The following is a 15,134-nucleotide window of genomic DNA, read 5'->3' as shown; positions in this document are numbered from 1 at the left end:
CCGAGCTTCGCTTAACATCTGTGCCGCATAGCGGTATAAATGTATCATTTCCGACATGCATGGACCCAAATAAACTTTTTTATTGATTGAATACTTTGATATTTATAGACATACTAGAGTTTCGGGGGGCTACGCCCCCCTCAACCCCAGCCGCGCACGGGGCTTTGCGTTTGTTGGTCCCTCCGTGTCCCTGTGTCTGTATCCGTGTAGCTGCAGCACAGAGTGGGCAGTATAGATGGGGATTATGGCTGTTAGAGGCATGTACGCGCATGGGGCCCGCGTGGGCGTGTGTATATGGGGGTAGACAAATTGTCTAAGTAACATTTGCAAAAAGGGAAAAAAGAAAAAAAAATTGTAAGAAAGTGTAATGTAAAAGTTACAAAATGATGAAAAATAAGTAGAAGAAATTATATTTTGTATGTTTGGCGGACCACCAGGGGGTCCGCGGACCCCCTGGTGGTCCGCGCGGAAATCGTGGGATGAAAATTTCCAAAAGGAAAAAAAAAAAAAAAAAAAAAAAAATATGAAGGTGGTTGCTTGTTTTTCTGAAAGCTGGCGAATGGCAGCCCTTTCTGCAAGATGGCGGCCGCCTGGTGTTGTTGTGAGTACGTGTATTTGGGGGGGGGGGGGGGTTAGTGTAGTTGCTGTGGAGCTACATTGTTCTCCAGAAGACACACACAAACATACACCATCTACAATGGACGAACTGAGCAGCAATATAGACATTCACCACACGAACGTGCATTGTTGACAAAGTGATTGCACAGCCGCTGCAGGCATGACAACCAGGTTAGCGTTAGCGACATGGCAGCTATCACAGCGCCCTGTCCGTCGTGCTGCAACTGCCTGTGATGGCTACAGCAGTAACAGCAAGCTGTCTGCGATGCCATTGTCTGGAGACTGCTCTTAGCGTGACACGACCAATGAGAGTGAGCGCTGTAGTTGTTGCTAAGATACGGTGGCGTCTCTGCCCCATAGCTTGTAGATCTCTCACACATGATTGGCGTAGGCTGCGTTGCCAGGTCTGACTTTGTGTGTAAGCAATGGTCGGCTTATTTTTGCGCGCCTTTGGGCTCGTTTGCATTGTGCGCACGGCAGCGCTTGTTTAGCGTACGTCAGCGCGACGTGGCAACGGACGTGGCAACGTGAAAGGTGATTGGCTGGTGAAAAGAAAGACCCGACGTTACACCAGAAATGGTGCCTGGAGAAAATGGTGACCAAAAAAAAAGTTTGGAAAAAAAGGAAAAAACCCCCGCAGCGGCTGCCAGCTGTTGTGGTGATGAGGTCGTGCGCACGGTAAACGGTACGAAGCTGCCTCCCCTTCCGTTTTGTCCGACATTTGGTGAGTAGAATTAATTATGTTGCGCGGTGGAAAAGGTGTAGTGAACAGTGAGATGTCCCCTACGCGAGGCGTAAATTCAGTGCGGCCGCCGTGGCGAGTCAGTAGGCGACATGTGGTGTGGCGGTGCGTTGTTTATCCGATAACAGAGCTGTGGGGTGTCACCACCGAGGGTGCGGAAGTTGCTCGCCATTTATATAGTTAGATAAACAGTGTGTGGTACAGTAAGACAAAAAAAAGGCTAAAAGGATAACACTGGGGACTTGTTTACGTTGTGGTCCTATGTAGCTATAAAGTTGTCTGTGGTGGGTGGGTGAGTGGGCGGATTGTGTCCAAATATGGACATGCCCGAGCCGGACGTCAGTGCAAATCGCCCCTGCCAATGGGCATTGTTAGGCAACGGTTTCTGTTGTGTGCGTTTCAGAGGTCGATCAGAGATAGTGAGAGAGGGAGGCAGAGACAGAAACAGAAACAGATTTAAAGTGCACAAGGCCACTGGCCTTCGATTGCTAAATAGCCTCTTCGCCCGCACAAACCGTTTGCTGCTGTAGTTTGAGTTGAGTTAGTGAATGTTGAGTTGACTCTAGATTGATCATACCCACGCAAATACAGGTGCGCACGTGCACGCATGCACGCACACACGCACGCACACACACACACACACACACACACACACACACACACACACACACACACACACACACACACACACACACACAAAGTTTAGTTGTGCATGCTTTAAGTAAAAAGAAAGAGGCCTCTAAATTCAAGAAAAATACAGGACAGTTGGACAGAGATTTGTAGAAAACGTCCACAATCATATGTAGAATATGAGGGTCTTAATTATTGTTGCAGGTGTTCCATGCAGACAGCCCCTCCGATTGTTTTTGACTGCTTCTGGTGTCTTTGAAGATTTTAAGCTGCATAGAAATATGTTAAAAATGTGAGTTAATTATTGCATAATTCATCAAATGGTGAGTTCTGAGTTGGGAACCTCAAGCTCATGGGTTTATGGATCTGTAAAACCCCTGACCTCCTTGTCAACACTTGTGAACATCGTCCACACACAATTGCTTACATTTGTGTCTGTATATACCTTTATATGGGTTTGTTTCCTCCTCCTACCAACAGAGCACAGAGACAAGTCCTGCCAGCAGCCTCCAGTCTCTACCCATCAGCCCTTGTAGTGAAAAGTCCCTTCCACTTAAGGTAAGCCTAATGAGAAACCGCATGCCATTTGAAGAAGTAATTCACACCCATTGATAGTTTTAAAACATTTGTCCATGTCTGAAAAATGAAGGCTGTGTGGAAGTAACTTAACCCATTAAGACCTGAGGCCGATTCTAAAAGCGTATGTTGCTATCTCAAACTTTTTCATGTCAAGGACACCCAAAATTATACGTATTTGGCCGCTATATTTTACGTATTTGTACATGTACGTATAATACGTATTTGTAAATTATTTGTAAATTACGTATTTGTAAATTATAGGTGTTTGGCTGCTATTTTTGAATAGCCAAAGAAATCTAAAATTATTTCAGATGCTTTCCCGGTTTTAATGGGTTAAAGCTGCATTCTATCTAATGGCAAGCAGGGGTTGTTCCAAAAAGAAGTTCATTGGAAGTCTATGGCAAAATGACCTTGCTTCTCTCTTTATTTATTGCCTCAGTAACCGTTATGAGTTTATGCTCTAAATCGCTAGTTTTAAGTCGTCTTCAATACAACATGATGTTAATTTTGTAAATGATGGTACCATGTAGAGTAATATAGAAGATAAAGAAGTAGGGTATACTTAAGCCTTAAGGGCATGGCTACTTTGTGATTGACAAGTACGATCAGTAAAGAGCTCCAACCTCTCATCCAAATAATGGTCACTTCAAAGATAGTAATATCCATGTATCCAAGATGGTAATGGTCAATTTGCTAAACTTGAGGCTTCAAAATGGGATTTCACAAACCAAAGGCTGATGTCACGGTAACTATGTCCATATCTTTTTTTCTGTTTTAAAATAGTCCTGCGTAATGATGCTTAAATTAAATCTCCTTCTGGTCCTCATCCTAAAACCAAACAATGTATTAGCTAATGTTGCTATAATAACTAATTAACTGTTGCTATAGTAACTAATTATGTCTGCAATGCAATGACATCTTTAAATTTGATAAGTTCTGACATAATGAACTATCTGTTGGTATGTTAGAGTCCACTTTAAGGATAATTCTAATAGCTTTTTTCCCTGTAATATAAACATTGGTATTATACATGACATGTTGCCCAACACTTCCAAACAGTAACTAAAATATGGCAAATAAGTGAACTGTAAAACATTCACATTGTTTTAGGATATTAAACATACTTTGCTTTGTTCAAAATTAAAAACTTGTCTTGCTATCATGAGGTTTCCTTGTCAGTATGTCATCCATTATAACAGACAAAAACCTAAATTTAGATACTCTCTATATATCGACTCAATCAGGTCTTGATTTATGCCTGCCATCATATCATTACATACATTTCTGAGGCACCCAGTAACATCAATCTATGTTGATTATTATCATTAGGAATTCTATGACTGTGTAGTGGCAGTCTAAAGGCCTTTTTCACAAGTTCTCAACATCCAAATTGAAATTGTACAGTGCAGATTTGGGTCCCTAAGAAAAAAAGGTTCTATTTGCACACTGTCAGAGTTACAGACCCATAAGGTTCCATTTAGATCCCTGGTTAAAAGGATAATTCCTTTAACAGGCCTGTTCATGAAAGTCCTTGCGGTCTTGTTTCCAATGAGGGCCTGTGAGCAATTAGGGGTTAAGAGTCTTGCTCAGGGACATATTTCATTTCATCGACACATTTGCTGGCCTGGCCTGGAATCGTACCTGGGGCAACCAGGGCCTCTGGCTCCCTAGGCGGGCTCACTAACCACTCAGCTATGGCCACCCCTGGTGGGCCCCGAACCGGACATTGAGAAACAGTGGCCTATTGAATAGCAGTGCTTGAGATATTGAAATCTGTTTATGTAGATGTAATTGTTTGAGTTATTCAGCAGTAGATAATGGTCATTGGAGTGTGAAGTAAAGCAAGTAAATGAAAGTATGCTGCATACCTGAATTACAGAAGTGTACACTACTCCTATCTGACATTTGAAAATGCCACTTATTTACAGTAGCATACTCAAAATAGACTTAGATGGTTGTTAGTGTCAAGGCTTCAGCTGTTGAGATCAAAATGACTGCTGCTAATGAGAATCATTTTAGTTTTATAGTACTATAGTAGCATTATATACTGAGAGGTCATGATCACAGTGATATACCATAATCGTAGTTGAATTCATGCAAAATACAGAGTTCATCTGCTCTTTGTCTGACAAGCATGTAAGAGTGCATTAGTGTTACAAATATTACTCCTACAGTACGTATGTACTGTATGTAAGTTCTCATAATTGTCCAGTGCTTCATAGTAACATACATTACAGCTTGCCATGTCTTAGTTATATCAGATTTGATTTGCTGGGGGGGGGTCCATACCTCTTCTTTTGATATCCCCCTCTGATCATTACTTTTTATGGTCGGTGGTGATATGTTTTATCCCTGCTACATGCCTTTCCTTAACACTGGCATGACTGGGGTTGCATTATCCTACACACAGCCTGCTAAACGGTCAATTTGGACAAGAAATCAAGCTCTGCTATTGGTTCCTGTCTCACCTCTTTGGACCAGACTGACTGACACCTTCTCACCCACCCAGTGGGGGGTTCCATTGTCTTTTAAATAGCCATTCAACTCCACTCTGCTCAGTCAGTTAGCTCACTCACTCTGTTGTTGCAGGCAGAAACATTTTAAAAAGTAGTAATTTAGTAGTAATGGTAACTGCAGATTCTGTAAAATGTTTATAAAAAAAGCGTATAAAACAGTGCAATCTGTAGCGTCACATTAAACTCTTGAGGGAAACATGGAGCCTATATGAACGCTGAAGCCACTGTCTAATTACGTGACTATCTCTGTTGAAACTATTAAAGGACTGTATACTGTTTAGGTTCGGATATATTGGTGCCGCCTTGGTGTGTCGGCAAAAACACATTCAGAGTCAAAGTTGCAGTTTACACAGTAGGGACTGTGGCTTTACTTCCATTCATAGCAGGTGATTGGCAGAGTTGTACATTGATTGTGGTCTAGAAAGTAAAGACAAAATGGCAACAGGTTTGTACCAAAAACTAACATATCTCTGCAAAATATCAAACAGTGCAATACCAAATAAATAATACACAGCAGAATATCGGTGATATCTGTGATTACAGTTAAGCATCTTCATTAACATTGTACAGAAATAACTACTTCAAAGCTCTATAATGCTTTCATTCAATTCACATAACCAACACATAGGCTGCTTCATCATCAAACATTCACAATGCAAGTTATCAAACAAACAGCAACATTAACAGCAAACTTAGGTTGACAATCAAATCAGGTAGGCTGCAAGCATGAAATAATTGTTACCAAGAACACACAACATCACTTACTAAACGTCAGTGACGCACAAACATGCACCTCTCTGCTAGGAGTTGGTTTGTAGAGTGATACTGAAAACTGACGACTAACTGGCTAACACAGCTGAGTCTACCTCTGATAATTGAACTAGCAGGTGTGTCTTAATCAGCTCTCATTAGCAGAACAAAGGCCCCAGGGCAGCCTGACCTAGATCAAAGGCCCAATGCCTGCTAGCAGGGCAGCCTGACATATTGACCTTTCCAACACAGCCGCCCCCACATTTGAGGTCAAATGTGCTTTCCGGAAAGGTCAACAATCCATCAGCGACCATGGACTGTTGGTTGACAAAGGCAGTCCAGGAACAATCTGCAAGCACTTGAAAGTGTCTCCAACTCCGACGTCTACGGAGCTCTGTCTGTGGGTAAGCCACCTGAGGAGATGAGGTGTCAGGCCGCCCCATCAGCAGGTAACTTGGTGTAACTGGTTCCAGATCAGCTATATTGGGTCCAGGGTGGCACAGTTCGAAGTCATACTCCTGGAGTGGCTTTGTTGGATGGCGACCAGGATCTTCTGCAAAGCTCTCTTGCTGAGCATTCCTGAATGTGAGCATCTGTGCAGCTTGACCGGTGGTAACAGGTGGTGTTCCGGAAAGGCTGGCCGCCCCGTACAGCTCCTCGGTAAGGGACTCTCCCAGCTCATTCCAGGTCTTAAATCTAGGCTCATCCGTCCCCTGTGGATGGGGTTTACCTCTGGTGAGGTTATCTACCGGATTCTCTGAGGATTCGCTGTATCGGCAGTCCTTGAGATCAGTGTGCTCTTGCATTTCCGCTTCATAGGCGGCTGTAGTCTTCGGATCTTTCAGGTGGTATTTCTCCAGGCCTCTAAGCCGTGACATCACAGCATTCATAGGAGCCTGGCAGAAAGTTGCGCATCTCAGAACGCCATCCACCTCAACTCTGGTGGACTTGGCTTCAAGGAGCCGGTCTTCTCTCGTACACATCATCTGCTTCTCACGTCTGGCTGGCAGCGTCTGCACATTCCTCCTTGACTCCACTTCTTGTGGACAGAGTGAAGTGAACAAGCACTGCTGAGGCGATGGCTGTAACTCTTCCAGTCTGGCTGGACCCTGGAGCGTCCAACCGAGCCTGGTCTTAATAGCTGCCGGGCCACCAGGGGGTCCTAGACGGACTGGCTCGACAGGAGTGATCAAGTGAGGCTGGTCTGCACCTATAAGCAGCATAGGACTTGCTTTATTGAAGGCTTCTAGAGGAATGTCCTGGAGGTGCTTGAACTTTGACTTAAGGGCGTCCACAGGATACGAGTGGTCGGCAAGGCTGAGACGTTTGGCAGTGAACACATCACTGATCGGGAAGGCTCTGTGAGGCTGGGAGATAGGTGAGACACTGAAGGTGACAGACGTGCCATTCAGTGTTTGCACATCCTGGCGAATGGTCCGCAAGGCTAGTGATTCTGGGTGCCCTTGCAGTCCTAGTTTATGCGCAGCTGCAGGCAGAAGCATCGTACGCTGTGAGCCGTCATCTAAGACTGCGTAGGTATCAAGTGTCTTGTTCCCATGATGTAGTAGGACCCGGACTACAAAGCTCTATAATGCTTTCATTCAATTCACATAACCAACACATAGGCTGCTTCATCATCAAACATTCACAATGCAAGTTATCAAACAAACAGCAACATTAACAGCAAACTTAGGTTGACAATCAAATCAGGTAGGCTGCAAGCATGAAATAATTGTTACCAAGAACACACAACATCACTTACTAAACGTCAGTGACGCACAAACATGCACCTCTCTGCTAGGAGTTGGTTTGTAGAGTGATACTGAAAACTGACGACTAACTGGCTAACACAGCTGAGTCTACCTCTGATAATTGAACTAGCAGGTGTGTCTTAATCAGCTCTCATTAGCAGAACAAAGGCCCCAGGGCAGCCTGACCTAGATCAAAGGCCCAATGCCTGCTAGCAGGGCAGCCTGACATATTGACCTTTCCAACACAGCCGCCCCCACATTTGAGGTCAAATGTGCTTTCCGGAAAGGTCAACAATCCATCAGCGACCATGGACTGTTGGTTGACAAAGGCAGTCCAGGAACAATCTGCAAGCACTTGAAAGTGTCTCCAACTCCGACGTCTACGGAGCTCTGTCTGTGGGTAAGCCACCTGAGGAGATGAGGTGTCAGGCCGCCCCATCAGCAGGTAACTTGGTGTAACTGGTTCCAGATCAGCTATATTGGGTCCAGGGTGGCACAGTTCGAAGTCATACTCCTGGAGTGGCTTTGTTGGATGGCGACCAGGATCTTCTGCAAAGCTCTCTTGCTGAGCATTCCTGAATGTGAGCATCTGTGCAGCTTGACCGGTGGTAACAGGTGGTGTTCCGGAAAGGCTGGCCGCCCCGTACAGCTCCTCGGTAAGGGACTCTCCCAGCTCATTCCAGGTCTTAAATCTAGGCTCATCCGTCCCCTGTGGATGGGGTTTACCTCTGGTGAGGTTATCTACCGGATTCTCTGAGGATTCGCTGTATCGGCAGTCCTTGAGATCAGTGTGCTCTTGCATTTCCGCTTCATAGGCGGCTGTAGTCTTCGGATCTTTCAGGTGGTATTTCTCCAGGCCTCTAAGCCGTGACATCACAGCATTCATAGGAGCCTGGCAGAAAGTTGCGCATCTCAGAACGCCATCCACCTCAACTCTGGTGGACTTGGCTTCAAGGAGCCGGTCTTCTCTCGTACACATCATCTGCTTCTCACGTCTGGCTGGCAGCGTCTGCACATTCCTCCTTGACTCCACTTCTTGTGGACAGAGTGAAGTGAACAAGCACTGCTGAGGCGATGGCTGTAACTCTTCCAGTCTGGCTGGACCCTGGAGCGTCCAACCGAGCCTGGTCTTAATAGCTGCCGGGCCACCAGGGGGTCCTAGACGGACTGGCTCGACAGGAGTGATCAAGTGAGGCTGGTCTGCACCTATAAGCAGCATAGGACTTGCTTTATTGAAGGCTTCTAGAGGAATGTCCTGGAGGTGCTTGAACTTTGACTTAAGGGCGTCCACAGGATACGAGTGGTCGGCAAGGCTGAGACGTTTGGCAGTGAACACATCACTGATCGGGAAGGCTCTGTGAGGCTGGGAGATAGGTGAGACACTGAAGGTGACAGACGTGCCATTCAGTGTTTGCACATCCTGGCGAATGGTCCGCAAGGCTAGTGATTCTGGGTGCCCTTGCAGTCCTAGTTTATGCGCAGCTGCAGGCAGAAGCATCGTACGCTGTGAGCCGTCATCTAAGACTGCGTAGGTATCAAGTGTCTTGTTCCCATGATGTAGTAGGACCCGGACTACAAAGCTCTATAATGCTTTCATTCAATTCACATAACCAACACATAGGCTGCTTCATCATCAAACATTCACAATGCAAGTTATCAAACAAACAGCAACATTAACAGCAAACTTAGGTTGACAATCAAATCAGGTAGGCTGCAAGCATGAAATAATTGTTACCAAGAACACACAACATCACTTACTAAACGTCAGTGACGCACAAACATGCACCTCTCTGCTAGGAGTTGGTTTGTAGAGTGATACTGAAAACTGACGACTAACTGGCTAACACAGCTGAGTCTACCTCTGATAATTGAACTAGCAGGTGTGTCTTAATCAGCTCTCATTAGCAGAACAAAGGCCCCAGGGCAGCCTGACCTAGATCAAAGGCCCAATGCCTGCTAGCAGGGCAGCCTGACATATTGACCTTTCCAACAATCTCCATTGTCCAAAACACATGGATATCTCTTGACAAACCAATATTATATTATATAATATTCACATTATTGTCTGAGCGTAAAGCTCTCATTCTATCAGCTGTTCACGCTGACAGAAACGTCTCCTCTCCTCCTGCCTGTCAGCGTAACAAGAGAACACATCGCTATGTTCCACACATGTGCTCATTCCTGCTACTCCTGCGCTAAATATCTGATCTACAAACATAAAACAGTCGCTGGCTGACGAGCCCTCTGCTTGTAGATCAGTACTGTTGGCGCAGCATTGGGTTGCCAAATTTGTGTGGGGACATGTAGACTGTCTGATATGTTTGATAATATCACAATTTAACAATTTAATTTAAAATTAACTTTGACTGCCATGGACAAATTAATTAATCCGATGGTAGGTGATCCACAGTGCTATGGACGAGTTGGACGATTTCATACATTCTTTTGGAAAAAAGATATTCAATTAAAACATTTTTTTCACACAGAACCAGGAGATAACGTGATCCCAAGATTTACTGCTCCATTCACTTCCTGGTTAAAGTATTTGGGAAATATTCTGTATCTCGGCTCCTGTGTTTTACTATGTATTTTTGGCGAGACATGCTATTTTCAACGGCATATAACAAGCGAACGGGAGGTCGCGATGACATTCTTTTTTCTTTTCGCGGAAGCACAGTGAAACCCTCCGTGATTAGCAACCATCAGGGGATCGATCATACTGGAGATAAATATTCTGTGACTACTTGAAAAGGTAAAAAAAAATCAAAACATTGCTGGCAGTGGGTGAGTTTATTAATGTATATACTCTGGCAGTAAAAGAGTTAAAACTCTTTGTCAAATGTTAAAAAAAAACTTTAAAAAAAACTATTTAAAATAAATAAATAAAATAAAATTATCTAATCTGCAAGCTCACAACATGTTGCAATGCAACGCATTGTGAGTATGTAGATTGGCTATGTACCCCCTTTTCTTTTAATTTAATTCGATTTTTTAAGTACACATTGAACCCTGGTTATAACAACAATGTAGACAGTCACATGGAAATAAGATGTTAGAAAATAAGTTAACAACCTGTCATGACAGAGGCTCTTTTTCTTTATCTCTTGTGTGTATGTTTGGATGACTGATTTATCCTGTTGTGCTCGACAATTTAGGCATTTAGCAGATGCTCTTCTCCAGAGCATCTTGCAAGTTCGAGATCAGAGTAAGCTGAGAAAGCATGAACCCTAGTCAACAAACGACGAGGTCAATAGTCAAAGGAGTGCTGTTTACGCTACAGTATTTGTTCTGTAGAGCACGTTGGTACAATGAGAGTTGTTTTTAAATGTGCTATATACATAGATTTGATTTGATTTAGGGTGCAAAAAAAGAACAATCTAGTGCCCCAATGAAACTAGGATGCCAGGTAAACATTAAACCTACCATCTGTCTAAACAACAACTGAATAACATTCTCAACATTTCTTGTCAATAAAAGGAAAATCTAAAAGAACAAAATCAAGTAACCAACATATATCTGTATAGAAAACTAGCAATGATCAAAAAAGGTGACAAGAAGGGATACAAGAAGAGAGGAGTTCTAGGGGGTGAGGTGGAGTCTGCAGAGGTGTGTAGTCACGCCCAGATCAGTGAGTGCTTCAATCAGCAATCATCACCCACCCTACACTGTACAGACACTTTCAATGTCTGTACACTGCAAGACAATGCATAGCGTATACTTTTTTTATTAGCTTTGTTGTGCCTTTCGATAGACACAGAGTTGTATTTGTTAAACATTTATTGGAAAGCAACTCATCCCTATCTACACAGAGCTGGCCGATTCAGTAAAACAATGAGACTTTGTCAGAAAGATGAAATTGGATTTTCCTTTCATCCCCGTGTCTTCTTGCAGCTTGCCCCTCTTTGGGAACAATAAACAGCCGTTTTCCCACTTCAGCCCTTTATGAAGCTGACGAGATCGAACAGAGAGCGGGGCTACAAGGATTGGGAGGCGTGGAGAGAGAGAGAGAAGATAGGTAGAGAGACGGAGAGAAAGAGGTTGAGAGAGAGGCAAAGCGCCTTGCTTGCCATGACAAACTCAAGTCCCCTTCTGTCTTCCCAGTCTGTCTGAGCTATGTGATCTGGGGGAGATTTATTACTCTCTGCAGGGAGGGCTGGCTGTGTGTGTGGGTGTGGGTATCAGTGTATGTGTGTGAGTGTCTGTGTGTATCTTTATGTTTGATGTTTGAGTATATCAAGGGAAGGATTTTGTGAAGCCTCTCTCTAGGACGAGGATTTAGTTGGGTGGCGGATGAGTTGTTGTTGCGCTTTTAGGGTGGAGGAGGCGTGTGATGAGTGTGTCTGTGTCTTATGTGTTATGTGTGCATCATGTGCTGTATGTGTTCCACTTTGTGTATAGTATGTGTTTGAAGGAGTGCGTGAGTGCGTGCGCGCGTGCGTGACTGAGTGCATGCGTTCCGGGTTATGGGTAAGCATGCGAGTACGTGCGTTGTGTGTATGTGTATGTCCTCTTTACTGACCTACATGGAGCAACAGTGGCAGCTTGATGGTAAGGTAAAAATAAAAATCCCAGGTTAGGACATCACATGAGAGATGCTATTACCCCCCCCCCCCCCATACACACACACACACACACACACACACACACACACACACACACACACACACACACACACACACACACACACACACACACACACACACACACACACACACGCGAATGGATGGATGGATGGCGAGAGGGAGACGAGAAGACATACTATATGGCATAAAGCTGGAGGTAAAGAGATTAGGTTACTCAGCACAGTTCATCCCAGTGTTATACAAACCTCAACAGAAACTGATGAAGTCACATGCAGCCAAGCGGAGACAAATATACAATGATGTTAACTTAAAAGTAATGTGTGAAATTTGACTCACCTTATGTGAAGTTTTGGATATTGACGTGATGTCGCTAGGACTTCAGTCATCCAGTTAATGCTTTATACTGAATATAGAAACATTCTCTATTCAACCGCCTCCCCCATTTTGTCATTCAGAACGTTTTCATGGCAGAGATGTACCTGAGAAATTGGCACCATCTTCCAATTAGCGTCAATGAAATGGTGACACACTGTGGCAAGAGACACTGAGGAAATGGCAGAAAGGTAGTTAGAGGAAGGATAAATATATACACAGGACCGTCTAGTTAAAATAAGATGGAACAACAGACGTGAGGGGGAGATTGAAGAAAGAGTTGAAGAAAGAGTTAGTGGTAAAACGATGTAGGATTGAGAGGGAGAATTTGAGTCGGTGACTGTGTGGACAAAAATAGGTCAAAATAGCAGTTACTGAGAGGAGAACTTTGTTTTGGTTGACACTATGGGAGACAGAAAGAGGAGAGTGATGGAGACTAGGACACAGTGAGGAGCCCTTAAGCCTAAAATACACGAGCCGACAGTTGGATCAAAACAGCAGGGTCCCGAGCGCCGGGGGTGGTCTGCTTGGTGTGTGTTTATTTTCGTCTGACATCACAGAAGAGGTCAGGAGCCCGATTAAAAAAATGAATCAGTGCTTTGCCCGTTGCCTGTAGTCAATTCGGAACCAATCAGCGTACAATTGAGAAGGAGAAGGTTGTGGGTCGGCGGCATTTTCCACACGGAGAACTTGTCATCTTGGTGTGCTTGTTGATTGATTGTTGTAGAGGAGGCTCTCGCCGTTTTGGGCATGATGTAATGCAAATGAGGAGGAGGCCACCCAACAGCGCAGTGAGGGCAAAATATTCTGTCTGAGAATTGGAATTTGTTTTGAAGGGATCACTGCCGACACTTGCTGCTGTGACCCCAGCTGTTGTCAACCAACTGTTGGCTTGGTCTAATTTATCCATTAGTCAACAATTTACAAGTCTGTAGATCCACTCTACACGTTAGTGTGCGTGCGTGCGTGCGTGCGTGCGTGCGTGCGTGCGTGCGTGCGTGTGAGTGAGAGAGGGAATGAAACAAGGACATACAGTAACATTGGCTAGAGAGAGAGAACAAAAAGGGGGAGTCGCTTACTGGAGGAGACAGAGGGGAAGGAAGGGGAAGATAAGAAGGTAGGTGGGATTGAAGGTTTGTTGGGAAGAACAGAACTTGTCCTGGCGTTCCAGAAAACGACACTGCGGGTGTAAAAATAATCTACAGTAGCCACCTGAGAGGCTGCAGTGCCACTGCATGGCCTAGTTTATCTCAGGCCCATTGCACACGTACGCCACGGTCTTCACGTGATTCCGTCCCAAATAGGCCACACTACGGAATTTCAGAAGGTTGGACGAAGTCTTGCGTCATACTTTTTTTTTTTTTGCCTGAGGCATAGACACAATCTCTTTTTTAAGACATTGCTTGAGTGACTGGGATTTTTTCAGTTCACACACTCGATCGTGCTCCCAAGAATATTTATTAGATGACCACCAAAGGTTTTCAATTTGGTTTAATTTGGTGGTAATTTAATGAATATCCACAGGAGCATGAGCCAGTGTACCACAATAGTTGCGCAACATTATTGCGCAATACTTATTGCACAATACTTATTAGTGCTCCTACGCGATATGCGTCACATTGTCACACTTACACAGCGTATTCGTGGACACAATATGATAGTGTGTGGTTGTCACAGAATCCCAAGGCACACCTGTACTTGTCTCATGGCACACCATCAGTGATTCGAGGTCCGATTGTTATAAGCGACTTTGGGCTTGTTTTTCTGTAAAGTTGCTTGTAAATACTGGTAGTTGCGTGTTGTGTTTTTTTGGTGTAGTTGCTTATTTGGGCTTGCTTCCTAAATGTTGTTTAAACCAGTGGTTCGAAAACAATTTAATGTCAAGGACCCCCAAATTAATATGTATTTGTCCACGAACCCCCCATCTAAAAATATTTTGTGCCAGGGACCCCCATACCAGATTTGTGTAGTTGAAATTATGTAAATTTTCCACTTTTTTTTTTACAATTGTTTTTGAAAATAGCAGATCGTTGTGAGCTTGTAGATCGGCTATTTTCAAATGTCCGTTGCATATAGGTTTAAAGAGCTCTTGTGGCCTAGTGGCTTCTTTTGGACTTGTTTTCATAGACCTGGTTGCTTATTTCTCTCGCAAAATCTGGCAACACTGCACACCATTTGGGAAGCAGTGATATACACATCTGTACCTAAAATAAACCACGCAGGTAGACCCACTCACACGTAGGCAAAAGTTCACGACTACACAAGATTCACACATGCACCGAGGTAAAACACTACACACATACACTCCATTTCGTGCCTCAGATAAATCTGGGGCACTGCAGTATGCCAAAGTCATTTATCCATCTCTCCATCTGTCTTTCTCTCTCTCTGTCATTGGAGATAACCTTTTCCCCAAACACTGTCTGTTGGTCTGAACCTCGCACTGACTGCTGGGGTCGTCCAGTCTCTCGCATACTGGGATATTGAGGTGTGTGTGTGTGTGTGTGTGTGTGTGTGTGTGTGTGTGTGTGTGTGTGTGTGTGTGCGTGTGCGTGTGCGTGCGAGCAAGAGGCTATAAAGTCATCTGGATTCC

At 44.2% G+C, this 15,134-nt stretch overlaps 1 protein-coding gene across 1 annotated transcript in view; it reads left to right on the top strand.

The window, feature by feature from the left end:
- ccser1 (coiled-coil serine-rich protein 1) overlaps positions 1–15,134 on the top strand; it is a 190,323-nt gene that overhangs the window by 70,591 nt on the left and 104,598 nt on the right. The window contains exon 9 of the mRNA XM_084053866.1: positions 2,471–2,548. Within this exon, the coding sequence (XP_083909992.1) occupies positions 2,471–2,548 (78 nt within the window). The remainder of the gene's footprint in view (positions 1–2,470; positions 2,549–15,134) is intronic.

Source organism: Gymnoscopelus microlampas (assembly GCF_963454915.1).
Source record: "Gymnoscopelus microlampas genome assembly, chromosome: 4".
Classification (NCBI taxonomy): domain Eukaryota; kingdom Metazoa; phylum Chordata; class Actinopteri; order Myctophiformes; family Myctophidae; genus Gymnoscopelus; species Gymnoscopelus microlampas.
This window is presented reverse-complemented; position numbering and strand designations above follow the sequence as displayed.